Here is a 15,455-nt window from a genome sequence, read left to right as displayed (position 1 = left end):
TTAGTAGGGTTATTTGGATAATAATTAAACTCTTTATGAGAATTTTACCAATTCACACATAACATTTTTTTGTTTTTATGATTACAAGTGTAATAAAAGTATTTTTTGCTTTTTTTTTTTTAAAGAGCATGCTTATATTTTTTTTCATTAAGCGTTCCACATTTGTTTTTGGCAAGTAAAAGGTTATTTACAAACTTTTTTTTTAAAAAAACTTAACTTTAAACACAATTTTCTCATCGTTCATGGAAATGGTTGGATCATTTTAGAATCGATTAGACTTTTTCGAAGAATCCTAAAAGTTTCTAAAAATTATTCAGAAATGAACTAGCAATTTTTAGAAATTGCCAAACCTATTAAAGAAATGATTTAACTATTTTTTAAAATAGTTTGATCGTTTTAGCTATTGCTTTGTTGTCTTTGAAAAAATGATACCGTTTTGGTTATTATTTATATTTTTGTGTTTTGATCCTTGCTTAGTTTTCTTTGGTTTTTTTTTATTTGTTTGTTTGGGTTGTGTGGATTTTATAAGGTGTCTTGAATAAGTTTAGTGTTATTTGACTAAATTCTATTACAAATTCATGATTATCAAAGTCAATATTGTAGTTTTTATAAGTTTTTAATTCTTGACATTTTCATATCATTTCCTTGCTTATTTAATGATTTATTGAATATTATAAATATATCTATATCACCGCAAAGGTGCATGCAAGGTGTAATATAGATATTTATATTTGTAAAGCATGTTAACATGTTATTATTTAAATAATTTGAGCGCGGAGTATATTATGATATTAGTAGTGTGATATCCATATATCAAAACTATATAAAAACAATATTTTTATTATATCAAATATATATATTATTATCAAAATATATAAATAAATTATTATCATGATCATAAAGCTAATAAGTTAATGAGAAATAATACTAGGGATAAAACTTTCTCCATTGAAATACATCTAGTATCACTAAAATCATTATTTTGCATGACTGAAATTGGTGTCAATTAATATTTGTTTTTTTCTATTGCTGAAATCTATTGCTTTTTCCCCCATCTCTCAAACCAATAACCAAAAGCAAGGAAAAAAAAGTGTGGGGTCCAAAATTAATTTGCATGTAGGTTGAGGGATCAAAAGTTTATAATCTCAAACGTTAAAAGGATTATAACAAACATTTCACTCCATGTTTTAAAAAAACTTATATTTTTTATGCCCTTTTAAGTTTTTTTTTTAATATTATTCTTTTGGAACAAATATACTTTAATTAAAAATTAATTTAAATATATAAATATGTAATTAAAAATAATAATAAAATAATAATAAATAAACATTGCAATCCTCAATAACTTGTCTCTTAGTAAATAATATCATAAATAACAATATTTTTATCGTGTCATGTATTTTTTAGATTTTGTGATTAATTTTATATTTATAAAAAAATTAAATTTTTATATTAGAATTTTTTATAATATATTGATATAAAAAATAAATTTTAAAAAGTAAAAAAATATTATTTTAACAGTTTTTTAAATAAACAACACTCAACACTTAAAAAATATCGATACTACACTGAAACAGCTGTTTATATTTTGTACAATAAAGCATTCACGGTGAACTTGGTCTGCACATCAACACGTGTCATATTTTTATTTGAAAAAAGGTTAATTTCCATCACGTGCAGCAATGGAGTCTGTGATGGAACCCGATCCACCCAGACACACGGTAAGCCATCAACCAAAAACAATAAATATCAGTCAAAAATTTCTAGCACAGTTCCACGCTTCCACCTCTACAGTTAAAAAATACCTGTTCATGGTTCTGGTCTAGCGGTGGGAGGGGCTTGTTCCCTTCCTCTGCATCTGGGTTTGAATCTCACTATGCACGCCTGTCATCTCGCGGTGCCTTACCTGCTCACTAGGCTTGCAGGATGTTCAGTGGGCTGTGGAGATTAGTCGTGGTGCGCGTAAGCTGGCCCGGACACCCCACGTAAATAAAAAAAAATACCTGTTTATGTGTTTTAAATTTTATTATAAAATTTTATTTTTTATTTATTCTAAGTTATTATATTTTTAGTATATTTAAATAATTTTGATGTACTGATATTAATTTTTTTTAAAAATAAAAATTATTAATATATATTTTGACACTAAAAAATATTTGAAAAAAACAACAATTATATCTTCAAATAATTTATAGATAAATATTTGATACATATTAGTTTATTTTTGTGCTTATAGACTCGAGTAATTTATTGTTAAAATATTTTTATTTTAAAAATATATTAAAATAATATTATTTTTATACTTATTTTTAACATTAACTTATTAAAATAATTTTTTTAAAAAATTTAAAAAAGTTTCTCTAAAAAAAAGTCTTTTCATAATAAAATTAAGATTATAAAGATTGACAGATTTTTCATATGTATAAAAATTATTTACAAATTAAAATAAATTAAAATGTATTTTAAATTTTTAAGATACCAGGAATTAATATTGTTTATAAAATTTAATTTAAGACAAAAGAAAAAAGAAAAGTACAATGATCTATTAATCTTTATCTTAAGGTTATGCTTGGTAGATTATCGAAGGAGGTTATATTCAAGCTTGTTTGGTAATTTTTTTTAGAAAAAATGGGTGAATTATTACACTTCTCCAGGCAAGTTTTGTTTCAAGATACATATTGATTTGATTTGCAATTAACTGTCGCTGATCATTACTAGTAAATAGATTATTTCTCTATTTTTAATGATACTTTACTCTTCAATTTATGAATATCATAAATATTTTCAAAAAAAATAATTTTGTAATCCTCGAAGACTATTAGTTTATTATTGAAATAACGAATTACACATTTTTTTTTTAAATTTCATATAAAATATAACCTAATAAATGGAATTTACACGGATCTACCGATACACTTGTTACATAACAAAATAACTAAACTTTGGTAGACTAGTGACTTAGCTCAAAGTCCTGATTATGTGTTGGGGAAAGTATAGTCAAGCTTTGAATTTTTAAGAAATACCATTTTCATATATTTTTTATTTAAAAGTATAGTTATGATTATTTTTTAAAATATTTTATATATTAAAATGTATTAAAATAATATTTTTTTATTTTTTAAAATTTATTTTTAAAATCATTACATTAAAATGACTCATAATATATAAAGAAATCAATTTTTAATAAAATAAATTTAATTTTTTTTAAAATTGCAATGGATTGATAAAGGAGGTGCTCATGGACAAACTTTGCTTGATTTTTTCTTAAGACACCAATACCAAGAGTACAAGTAGAGTTTATTTGAATTTTTTAAGTATTTTTTATTTTTTTTATATTTAATTTTTTTTATAAAAAAAATTAAAATTAAATTTAAAAAAATATAAAAATATTATTTTAATATTTTTTATATGAAAAACACCTCAACTACAGTACAAAACATTACCCTAATCACGTCACGGCGTGTGTGCCTTAACACGGCAAACTTTACTACATGTGTAAACACGGCAAAGATTGACATGACGTGGGCTTCTGAGGTTAGAGGAAAATATCATTGCCACGTATGCAACACGATCTCATAGTAGAAACTAGAAACCATCTAAAGATCTCCTCTTCTTCTCTACCAAAACTACAGCCTCTTAATGTTTTTGTAAGCTAAAAATAAAAAAAAAGAAAAAGAAAAAAAGAAGCAACCCCTCAGGGAAATTAGACATAAAAAAATAATAATCAAACTGTAGTAGTCTGTTATCGTAGCTGGATAAAAAAATCTCAAAAAAACATTACAGTCACAAGAGTACGCATACAGAGAGATCAAATACACCAACACTCAAATCAGCAAAAATCAAACTTAGCAGCTTCGGTTCAGACACAACTACCAGGTATTTTGGTCCTTTTTTTTTTTGTTGATGTCATGTTTAGTAAAATATTTATTTTCTGGGTTCTTGGATCTAAGTTAAAGTTGTTTGTAGTTTCTTGTTTTCTGCTGTCCTTGATTTTTGCATGCTAAATCATTTCAAGATTTATTTCTTATTTAAGAGCTAACCATGTTCTTGCAGAGCAGTAGATTCAAGTTCTTGTTTGGATTGTAAGATACTGTAGAAGCATATTGGGCGAGAGGTTTAAATTTCGAGGCCAGCGGACTAAGGAAAATCTCTCGTGTTTTTTATTTTCAGTTGATTTTTTTGTTGGGAAATTCTGGGGGATTCAGAGAGTAGTAATCCGAGGGGGATGTTGAATTACGATATATTGATTCTTGATTGGTAGTGGTGGGAAGGGTAAAAACGTTCGCGGTTGGTTTTTGGTATTTTGAAGGGCAGATAACTTTTTAATGGCTAGTTCTTCTTCTGAGAGGTGGATTGATGGTCTTCAATTCTCTTCATTGTTTTGTCCCCCTCCTCAAGATGCCCAGCAAAGAAAGGTCAGTTGAAACATTCTCTCCTATTTTCTGTCTTTTTAACAAATCCTGAGGCATTCTATTGCATTTCTGTGGTAGTTAAACAGATTTCGATGTATATTTTTTTTTCCCATTTTTTTAAGTGTCTTATCAAGCTCATGAAATAGGTGGCAAGACTTATTATATGTTTGCATCAGCATATTGTCTCTAAGGTGTATAGGGTGCCAAAATTCAGAATAGCTTGATTTAAAGAACCAGTAAATTTCTTCTCGGTTGAATGGAGATATAAAAATGGAGCATAGTTTCTAGACTGATTGTGTTAATTAGAGAATACATTTAGTTCATATTGGTGGATCAATCAACGCCTCCTTTTTCAGTAGTATGTTACATAAAAACCAGCCCTTTCCTGCAATATCTTTATATTTTCCATTTCCCAGCAATCATTATGCATAAATAATTAGGTGTTAGCGAGCAGAAACATGATTTAATATTTTATATTAATTTAATATGCTTCTCATATCTAGTACTTGATCAAATTCCTTGCTGTCTCTTGACAGACTTTCAAATGTTGTTGCGGTTTAGTGTTTTGACAAGGAGGTATATCATGGAGGGCAATTATATTGCTATTAGTGTCAAGGATATCAGAAACCTGGAAATTGAATTGTAAAAAAAAACAAACGAAATGGTGGAAAATGTTGTAGTCATTTCTAACTATAAACCTTATGGTTTTCCACTATTTATGGCCATTATCAACTGCATTGGGATCAATTAATGGGATACTCTTTCTTTGTACCCTGGCAGTACTATTTAATTAGGTCCTTGTATAGGAAGATGTGAAAATTATGACGTGATCAGGAAATTTGATATGTTTTTGCCCCATATTGAGGACATACTGAGTTATTCACAAGGAAAGGTACTGTCTTCTGAAATGGTGCTAACAGTTAACAGAAGTTGGATTTTTACACAACATTCCTCTGAATTTAGATATTCTAAGCAACGATTGGTTTTTCCCTTCCTGGCAAGTAAAAGTTGTGGGCAAAACAAACATGCAGCTATGTTCACTCTTCATGATTTTTTACCCTATAAACACTTCCATGTTAGCTTGAAATTCAAGGGACTGTTCAGAACATAGTAGAACTTCAATTTTCTAAATAACTAGAATAAGGAAAATAAAAATTAGAATTTTATGTTCGATGCGATGTTTCTCTATCTGGAGAACTAAAAAATTAGTTTTCCAAATTAGTTTTCAGAGTTTGACAAATATATTTTTGATGTTTTCATTAGTTTTTCTTTACAATTATCTCACTCTTTCCCAAATTAAAGAAAAACTAAAATAATGAATAATAAAATATTCTTCTTTTATTTAAAAGCATTTTATCAATATAAAACATAAAAATTATTTTCATTTTCATATAGGGTAAATGCCATACTTTTTATTTATTTATTTTAAGTAATATAAAATAATTTTTTTTGTTCTTTTTAGAGTTAACAAGTAACATGATATTTTTGAATTTGAAAAAAATAAAAGCAATATTTTAGAGTTAGATTATCACAAATACAAAAAAATTAAATCGAGTATTATAAATTATGGTTTTGGTTTTTAATGGAAAATAGTTATAATCCTAACATGTTTTTTATTCTTTTTTAGTGGAAAAATTCTTCTATATTTTCAGTAAATGAACAAATTTTTCAATTTTTCATTGGAAAAGAAAAATGGAAATGGAGGGCAAATGGAGATGGAAGATGGGTTTCTATTTACTAAAAAAGCTTAATTTGGGAGGGTTAGTTTCCTTCCTAGGCTAACAGAAATGTAATCTGCAATCTGCTCAATTTGGGAGGGTTAGTTTCCATCCTTTCTCCTCTGCAACCTTCCATTTCACCATTTCTGTACTCCATTCTTTCCATCATCCAGATTTTACGAGAGTTTGTTTTTTAGGACATCAAACAGAAATTACAGAACCAGCGCTTTTTGACAGTCATTAGACGTCACTACTTTTGGACAGTTAAAAATTTTGGGTTTGAAGTGAAAACTTCCATTGTCAATTTTGTTTCCCAGTCATCTCATTTGCTCCAATGGTTATAGCATTGGATATGTTCATTTGACTTGGAAAATGACCTATCTGCATCTTATCTTTGTTTTTGAAATTACTCTCATGTACAGTTGCTACTTGTTTGTCTTCTGTTTATGACATTTCTTTCTATTGAGGTTCATTTCCTACAAGAAGTGATCCACATGTTTGTTGATGTTTTTCCTCCTCTGCAGGCACAAATTACTGCTTATGTGGAGTACTTTGGGCAGTGCACATCAGAACAGTTTCCCGATGACATTGCTGAGGTATAACTACTCTCTGAGCCGGTCTTTCTTGTTTGCATGGTATATATACTGAATTCTATATAGACTTTTACTGTCAATGATGTTAATAACATATATTGGTTGTGGATATGGATATGTTTTTGACAGCTGATCCGCAATCGTTATCCATCAAAGGACAAACACCTATTTGATGATGTTTTGGGTAATGATTCTTTGCCAATGCTATTATATAAAAATAATTAATTGCATTTGTTGAGTATCATTTCAATATTTGGTAGCTGTGCTATTATTGATTTACATATTTTTGTCAATTCCCAGCCACGTTTGTCCTTCATCATCCGGAGCATGGACATGCTGTTGTTCTTCCAATTATTTCATGTATTATAGATGGTACACTAGTTTATGATGGGAGCAGCCCTCCATTTGCTTCTTTCATTTCCCTAGTCTGCCCTAGCAGCGAGGTCTGCAAAGCGAAACCATGAACTACCTTTTAAGTTTCTCTCTATCTCTATTGTAGAAATTTCTCATTTTTCTTCGTTAAACAAAACAATAATTTCTGATTCATGTTTCATTTCACAAGTTATGCTTTTGTCTTCAATTTTTCTAATTTGTTTACAGCATGCAATTTCTGTATGGGTTGAAAAGAAGCTTCATATTTATGACATATCTTTTGATACTTGTACAGAATGAATATTCTGAACAATGGGCTCTGGCGTGTGGAGAGATTTTGCGGATCTTAACTCATTACAATCGCCCAATATACAAGCTGGAAAAACAGAATAGTGAAACAGACAGAAGCAGTAGTGATGGCCATTCTACAAGTATTGAATCAGAAGGGAAATCCTCCACCATACCTCTGGTACAACATGAGAGGAAACCTTTCAGGCCCCTGTCTCCCTGGATCACTGACATATTGCTTGCTGCACCTCTGGGTATCAGAAGTGACTACTTTCGTTGGTGAGTGCAATATTTTATTTGGGCTAATTGTTGTGTTTTGGTTAGGAAGTAATCAACATGATAGGAAATGTAAAGATACAGTATGATTTCTTTACATTTTAATTCTAAAACTGGACTTAATTGCATGTTTTAAATTTTAGCGGGATAATCTTCAGTCCTGCTTTCCCTGCTCAGTGCTTTGCAACTCCTTGGTCCTGATCTAGAAAGGCTCAAGTTATTTGGCATCAGAAATAATCTCTGTAATGGTGCACATTCCTCCATTCCCCCCCTAGTAACTAGTCTTTGAGATTGAAACTAGACATAAAAAAATGTCCTAGATCAGAATGGACATGATGATGTATATCTAAAGAAAATTAATTTAATCACAGGAGATCACTGAAAGTAGAGAGTGATTTACTTCCTTCGGATAAAAAAAAAGGGACAATTTTTCATGGTTTGTGCAACAACTAAAAATATTGAATATCTCGAACTGCACTCTTCTTTTACTGGTTTAAAACTATAGATAACAAAAAATGTGAACTCCTTGCATTGGATGGAAATTTTTTGTCCCTCAAACATGATATAGAAGAATGAGGCTGGTTTGGAAAAGATCCTTTCACCATCCCATATAGGATGTGCACTAGAATAATCTTGGATTTATATAGATGGCCAAAGTTTTAAACCTGTGAGGCGCCTTCTATGGGATAAAAATGTATGCCACATGGCAGAAGCAGACAATACCTCATAGGGACTGAGCCAAGACTGTCACATGTGGTATTGAAGCCACTCTAGGATTCTATCATATGGTGATCTCCACATGGAAGTGCAGATCCAATGATGACAACGATCGAAATCCAGGGCAGGAAGTCAATCGCAATCCCCCCCCGGGGGGGTGTCTATCCCCTGTTGCATTGGCACTGTTAACTTCGCAATGTTGCATTGACACTGTTTGTAGTGAATTCGTAGTGAACTTGTCATGGAATGCAATGAATCATATTTATTTCTTATCAACTTCTCGTCACGGGGATTCCCTTAACCTCAAATGTCGTCATGCATTTTCAGGTGCAGTGGTGTTATGGGTAAATATGCTGCTGGAGAGCTCAAGCCACCAACAACCAGTAAGTTAATTTTTTTTTTCTAGAAATATAGCATGTGAAAATTTGGCCTTTTGCTCCAGTAGCATCTAATCAAGTTACTATGGTTTGTTTCATTTTTTTAATATTCCGGGGTGCTTCCTGCATGATGAGGTGAAATCTCAATGTTAAGGAGATTTACCAGAAAAGGTGCAAATGTTATAGACGAGCTCTGGTTTCCTTGATAGTGATTTTACTAGAAAAGTTGGTAGTATTGTACAGGTAGTTAAGCTACTGAATGGCAAACATCTCATTTAAGGAATAGGTGTATTCTAAAAGTAAGCACCTAAACTTGGATGAAGAGAATGGTGAAGATCATTTATTTATTCATTTGAAATTGACGGGCATGCGTTACATGTAAAATGCATGCGAATCTATTCTTTTTTGCAATGTTGAAGATGAATATGAGATAGTGGAAGACATGATAAGTGTCTAAAGAGAAATATTGCAAGGCAATTCTGATTTTGTTTTCTTATGCAGGTCTTTTTGATGCGAACAATGATAGTTCCATCTCTGGAACATATTTAGAAAAGTGAAAAGTACATGTCATTTTCCTGTTTTGCATTCCACTGTCTTTTTTTTTCCCACCAAAATGATTGATGTTTTACTTTGATAGCATTGTCCTTTTTTTTATGGTTATTTCCACCATTGTCTCTAAGATTATCAGTGTTGATATAGTATGCTCAGCTCAAATTGTCAACAAAACAATCAGCAATGCTTTAAAAGTTTCACTGAAGGCAGAGAAATGCACTGTCTTTGCACTGTTTCCATTGTCAGAATTCCCTTGAAAGTGAAGATCTAGCATACAACATCTGTAAACATAATCCTTGATTGTAGTTGTAGGCACAAGTTGTTGCTTCCTTGGAACATTGATTTCCTAATGATCCCATTGGGGTTGTAAGCATTAACGTATAATATAGCTGGGAGCTATTATGAGGATAATTTAAGTTTTATTACAGTCTACAAGGATAACATGGCAGTCTACACTCTAAGACAAATATCACTATCCACTGATTTTCTTTTTCATTATGTTAGCTTCTTCTCGTGGGTCTGGAAAGCATCCTCAGCTCATGCCATCAACTCCAAGGTGGGCTGTGGCAAATGGTGCTGGGGTTATATTAAGTGTGTGCGATGAGGAAGTTACTCGTTATGAGACTGCTGCATTAACTGCGGTAGCTGTTCCTGCACTTCTACTCCCTCCCCCAACAACAGCTTTGGATGAGCATCTAGTTGCTGGGCTACCTGCTCTTGAGCCATATGCACGATTATTTCACCGGTAACTTTCTGAAACTAAATGCTTATAAAAAAAATTTATGAATCTACATGCGTCTTAAATTAACTTTTGTTTGTGGTAATTGATTCATCTAGGGACTCGAATAAATGACATGCTATTTTGATTGTGGGGACACATTTCTTTGTGTGCCTTTTCCAGCCCTTATGCATTTTTATTGAATTATCTTTATCAATGTTTTTTAGCATGCAGAAAAACTCTATAAACGAAGTTGTAGTCTAGCATATAATTGATCATAGAGGTCTTAAAGACAGCAGGACACGAGTCCTCTGTCTACAAGTGTGACAATCCTAGTTTTAGTAGGTTTAAGCATTCTTCTTATTAGTGGTTGTTAAATGTGTTCTATTCTGGGTAGGTATTATGCCATTGCAACTCCAAGTGCCACTCAACGACTTCTTCTTGGACTTCTTGAAGCACCGCCATCATGGGCTCCCGATGCTCTTGATGCTGCTGTACAACTTGTGGAACTCCTTCGAGCTGCTGAAGATCATGCATCTGGCATAAGGGTAAATTGCATAGTTTTGATTGCTGACATTTAATTGTACATTTACAAGCATCTCTCTCCCAATCTTGTTCTGGACTGTGTCTACCTTCTTTATTACAGTAATTCACCTTGGCAACCAGCTGTGTTTTCTGTTGATTTCTTATTACCTAGTTGATGTTCTTTATGCTATTTTCCATATGATCTTGTCAAGAGATGAAGATACTGATTTTATCATTAGAGTGACTGCATGCACGAAATATTATTATTATTATAAAAGAAGAATGTATTGTTAAACGAGAGAAGAGTAAATACTGCGAGGCATACAAGTCATTCTCCCATAGAATGCAAAAGAGAACCTAAATTAAGAATCAGCTTTTCTGTCCTTTGTACTTAGCTTCTGCAAAGCCATGAAAGATAACTGTTCCCCCTTTCTGGAGTCTTCTGAAATAACTTGTCATTGGAAACAAAACATGTACACATTGTATTTCAAAAGTCCTATTTTTTTATTCACCTGTTTCTCTGTTTGTGATGTCTTCACTTATTTCCATCACAAGGAAGCTTTCTCAATCCCAAAAGAAGTGAGAGTTACTTGAGACATTATATTTGTAATTGATTAATTTCTTTGGTCAATCTATGGTTATCTATTTTCCCATAGCCTTTCTATTTCATTCTTCTTAATTTTTGTGTTCATTTATGCAGCTTCCCCGGAATTGGATGCACTTGCATTTCTTGCGTGCAATAGGGACTGCAATGTCCATGAGAGCAGGTATAGCAGCTGATGCTGCTGCAGCTTTACTTTTCCGCATCCTCTCGCAGCCTGCATTGCTTTTTCCTCCACTAAGGCAAGTGGAAGGGGTGGAAGTTCAACATGAACCTTCGGTTGGTTATCTTTCAAGCTACAGGAAGCAGGTAATAGAAATGTTAGTTGTTGATGTCAGTTGACATTTTGGGACTCAAGCCACGAAAAAGATCTGAATTGTATGCTTTATTTCATTTTAAACATGGTTACAGATAGAAGTGCCTGCAGCTGAAGCGACTATTGAAGCAACTGCCCAGGGAATTGCATCTATGCTATGTGCCCATGGACCTGAGGTTGAATGGAGAATTTGTACCATTTGGGAAGCTGCTTACGGTTTGATTCCTTTAAGTTCCTCTGCAGTTGATCTTCCTGAAATCATAGTTGCAACACCATTGCAACCTCCAATATTGTCATGGAATCTGTATATACCTCTCCTTAAGGTCCTGGAATATCTTCCTAGTGGAAGTCCTTCTGAAGCATGCCTCATGAAGATATTTGTTGCCACAGTGGAAGCAATTCTTCAGAGAACATTTCCACCAGAATCATCTAGAGCACAGACCCGAAAAACAAGATATCTTTCTAGCTTAGGGCCTGCCTCCATAAACCTTGCTGTGGCAGAGCTTCGGACAATGGTCCACTCTCTCTTTCTAGAATCATGTGCCTCTGTAGAGCTTGCATCACGACTCCTATTTGTTGTGTTAACTGTGTGTGTCAGCCATGAAGCTCATTCCAATGGCAGCAAGAGACCAAGTGGTGAAGAAAACAATCCACCTGATGATGGCACAGAGGACTCACAATCGACATCTGACACGCCAAGAAACATCAAATCTAGGACGACGAAGAAACAAGGTCCAGTTGCAGCATTTGATTCTTATGTTCTGGCTGCTGTATGTGCTCTGGCTTGTGAGCTTCAAATGTTCCCCTTTGTTTCCAGGGGGAGTAATCATTCAACTTCTAAACATGCAGAGACCGTAGCCAAGCCTGCAAAACTAAATGGATCTGTTAGTGAGTTCCAAACTAGTCTTGACTCTGCAATCCATCATACTCACAGAATTTTAGCTATTTTGGAGGCACTTTTTTCTCTGAAACCATCTTCTATTGGAACATCTTGGAGTTATAGTTCAACTGAGATAGTAGCTGCAGCTATGGTTGCTGCTCATGTTTCTGAACTATTTAGACGTTCAAAGGCTTGCATGCATGCACTCTCTGTTCTGATGCGATGCAAGTGGGATAATGAAATTTACACTAGGGCATCCTCACTATATAACCTCATTGATATTCACAGTAAGGCTGTTGCATCCATAGTTAACAAGGCTGAGCCATTAGGAGCACATTTGCATACACCAGTTTGGAAAGATTCTCTTATGTGTTTTGATGGTAACAAGCAAAATAGAAGTGCAAGCACAGTCTGCTTTAATTCAGGGCGATCATCTGTCCATCAATGCGAAGAATTAGTTCATTCAGAAACTAAACTTAAATGTGAGAGAGCATCACATTCAGAAGGTTCTGGAAGCACCTTGGGGAAGGGTATTGTGGGATTCCCCTTTGATGCTTCAGATTTGGCCAATTACTTAACATTGGACAGGCATATTGGATTTAATTGCAGTGCACAAGTTCTATTAAGATCAGTGCTTCCAGAGAAGCAAGAGTTATGTTTCTCTGTTGTTTCTCTGTTGTGGCACAAGTTAATTGCATCACCCGAAACTCAACCTAGTGCAGAAAGCACTTCTGCTCAACAAGGATGGAGACAGGTAGTATTCCATGTTCTAATCACTTTTCCTTCAAATTGAAAATAAAAATTAGAAGCTTTGATGTACTTAATGTAAAATGCTTCATGCTATATGTATAAAAAATAGACATTTAAAAGTTTTTAGCATATATGACTGGGATGCATGATACGCTGCTCAATTATGGGGAAATGGATTTGATAGATCCAACTGCCTATATTTTATCTGGATTCTCACTATGTTCTCTTAAGTATGCTTCTCTAAATACTTGTCAATCTGTATTTAGGTTGTGGACGCACTATGCAATGTTGTATCAGCATCGCCAACAAAAGCAACTACAGCAGTTGTTCTTCAGGTCCAAATTTTGTTTTGCCTTTAATCAAGCTGTAAAATGAAATTGTTTACCTGTTACTGTTTGGCTAATCATTTTGAAACAACCTATTTTTTCTAAAGGTGGCACCACCTTCAGAGTAGGGCAATGCAATAAAAAATCAGAACTACCTATCGTGATAGTACAAAACATACTCACCTAAACAATGGAAAGGTGCAAAAAGAAGCTTATTAATTAAATGGTTTCTGCTATTGTTTTGATCTCAAATTTGGAGGTGTTGCCTATTGGGTGTTCAAGCTAGCATCCTGTTTTTCCCTTTTTTTTTGTTCTGTTCTGTTTTCCTGTAATATTCAGTTGCTTCAAGTGTCTAGTCACTCTCATGGCCTGTGTTCTTGTTAGGCGGAGAAGGAATTGCATCCTTGGATTGCCAAAGATGATGATTTAGGTCAGAAGATGTGGAGAGTCAATCAGCGCATCATCAAGTTGATTGTTGAGCTGATGAGAAATCATGATACCCCAGAATCTGTGGTAATTTTGGCTAGTTCATCAGACCTACTTTTACGTGCCACAGATGGGATGCTTGTTGATGGAGAAGCTTGCACTTTACCACAGCTTGAGGTAACTTACTGAAGAATATTTCACTTTACATTGGAATATGTGACCTGATCTTTATAATGTTCCCTCACCTTCTTCTCAAAAGAAGTTACACATCAAAAATACTGACTGGAGGCTTATGGCACCCGAAGATGTAGTCAGCACTCCTTTCTCAACAAAAGAAAAGTACTTATAATAAATGATTTTAATCTATCAATTTCTATTTGGCAGCTACTGGAAGCAACAGCTAGAGCAGTTCAGCCAGTGCTGGAGTGGGGAGAGTCTGGACTTGCTGTTGCAGATGGCCTTTCAAACCTCTTAAAGGTGAATATACCCTGTTGACATATCCATTTTCATTTTGTATGGATGTTGTGCGCGCATGTACACGACCATGTTTACAGATTACATGTAAGCTAAGAAGAGAGGCAATGGAGTACTCAATGCCGCTTGGGAAGAAAATATATATGACACATGCTCATTTGATTTTTTTGGGCCAATTCATGCAGTGTCGTCTACCAGCTACTATCCAATGCCTTTCTCATCCAAGCGCTCATGTCCGTGCTCTGAGCATATCTGTTCTTCGTGATATTCTTCGAACTGGTTCAATAAAACCCTCTTCTAAGCGTGCGGACAGGAATGGAATCCACGGACCCTCGTATCAATATTTCAGCCCAGATAAAATCGACTGGCAAGCTGATATTGAAAAGTGCTTAACCTGGGAAGCTCACAGCCGACTTGCCACAGGAATGCCCATTCATCATCTTGATACTGCTGCCAAGGAGTTAGGCTGTACTATTTCCATTTGACTACTTAGCTTATGGCAACCATTTCAGGTTTATCATTACGCTTTCCATGAGTGAGACTTTCAGATACAAGTAGACCATGTTAACGATTAAGGATCTGATGGCCAGAAAATTAACTCTCACTTTGTTCTAGGTTTAAAGCCCGGAGGATAACAGTGTGTAGTGAAACCAGTGAACAGGGCCATGACAAGATCTCGTGTTGTGATTAATTTTATCTTTGTTCAGGTTAGATTTTTATGTTACCTGCCAAACTTTAACATTGATGATTCCTTTTACAGATTGGTATATAGCACAAGGCATAATAAGGTTACATCCGAGTTATAATAAGTCGGTTTATCTTTGTTTTGTTTAGTAAATTAGGGTTTGGTCTCTGTATTTGTAATGAAATAATTCGCCAGTCCCATTAGTTTGAAAACCCTAATATTTATCTGTAACTTGAATCCATCTACTGGCAATTTATTGTTTTTCTCCCTAAAAAATATCCTTCGAAAATTTATAATATTACTATAGGCGAATATAAAAATGCATTGAAAAAGGGTGATTTAAAATTTTGTTAAAGAATTGACAGTCAACTTATAAAATAATGAAAACTTCGGGGCTAAATCATAATTTTCTATCTTATGTTTCGGTTCGCTGTTTTTGTTACTTTAAT

At 33.5% G+C, this 15,455-nt stretch overlaps 1 protein-coding gene across 3 annotated transcripts; it reads left to right on the top strand.

The window, feature by feature from the left end:
- Window positions 1–3,586: 3,586 nt before the first annotated feature.
- Window positions 3,587–15,247, top strand: LOC105138505 (protein GIGANTEA-like). 3 transcript variants are annotated; one of them, XM_011044596.1, is made up of 16 exons: window positions 3,587–3,876; window positions 4,054–4,415; window positions 6,655–6,726; window positions 6,853–6,907; window positions 7,024–7,166; window positions 7,391–7,662; window positions 8,704–8,759; window positions 9,810–10,050; window positions 10,421–10,571; window positions 11,249–11,458; window positions 11,561–13,099; window positions 13,362–13,430; window positions 13,806–14,024; window positions 14,232–14,324; window positions 14,507–14,833; window positions 14,937–15,247. In XM_011044596.1, exons 2-15 carry the CDS (start codon window positions 4,326–4,328, stop codon window positions 14,804–14,806), a joined length of 3,510 nt encoding a protein of 1,169 aa, XP_011042898.1. In that variant the 5' UTR covers window positions 3,587–3,876; window positions 4,054–4,325; the 3' UTR covers window positions 14,807–14,833; window positions 14,937–15,247. The 3 variants fall into 3 exon arrangements, with proteins under 3 accessions (XP_011042898.1, XP_011042899.1, XP_011042897.1); XM_011044597.1 differs by having other exon boundaries at window positions 4,059–4,415; window positions 14,507–15,247; XM_011044595.1 differs by having other exon boundaries at window positions 14,507–15,247.
- Window positions 15,248–15,455: the final 208 nt, after the last annotated feature.

This window comes from Populus euphratica, unplaced genomic scaffold (assembly GCF_000495115.2).
Source record: "Populus euphratica unplaced genomic scaffold, PopEup_1.0 scaffold181.1, whole genome shotgun sequence".
Taxonomy (NCBI): Eukaryota; Viridiplantae; Streptophyta; class Magnoliopsida; order Malpighiales; family Salicaceae; genus Populus; species Populus euphratica.
This window is presented reverse-complemented; position numbering and strand designations above follow the sequence as displayed.

Bases quoted from the DNA above. Each gene is read 5' to 3' on its own strand.
- LOC105138505 (XM_011044597.1), top strand. From the start codon at position 4,326: ATGGCTAGTTCTTCTTCTGAGAGGTGGATTGATGGTCTTCAATTCTCT. The intron at 10,572-11,248 runs GTAAATTGCATA...TCATTTATGCAG, and splicing joins ATCATGCATCTGGCATAAGG to CTTCCCCGGAATTGGATGCA. The intron at 13,431-13,805 runs GTCCAAATTTTG...TGTTCTTGTTAG, and splicing joins CTACAGCAGTTGTTCTTCAG to GCGGAGAAGGAATTGCATCC.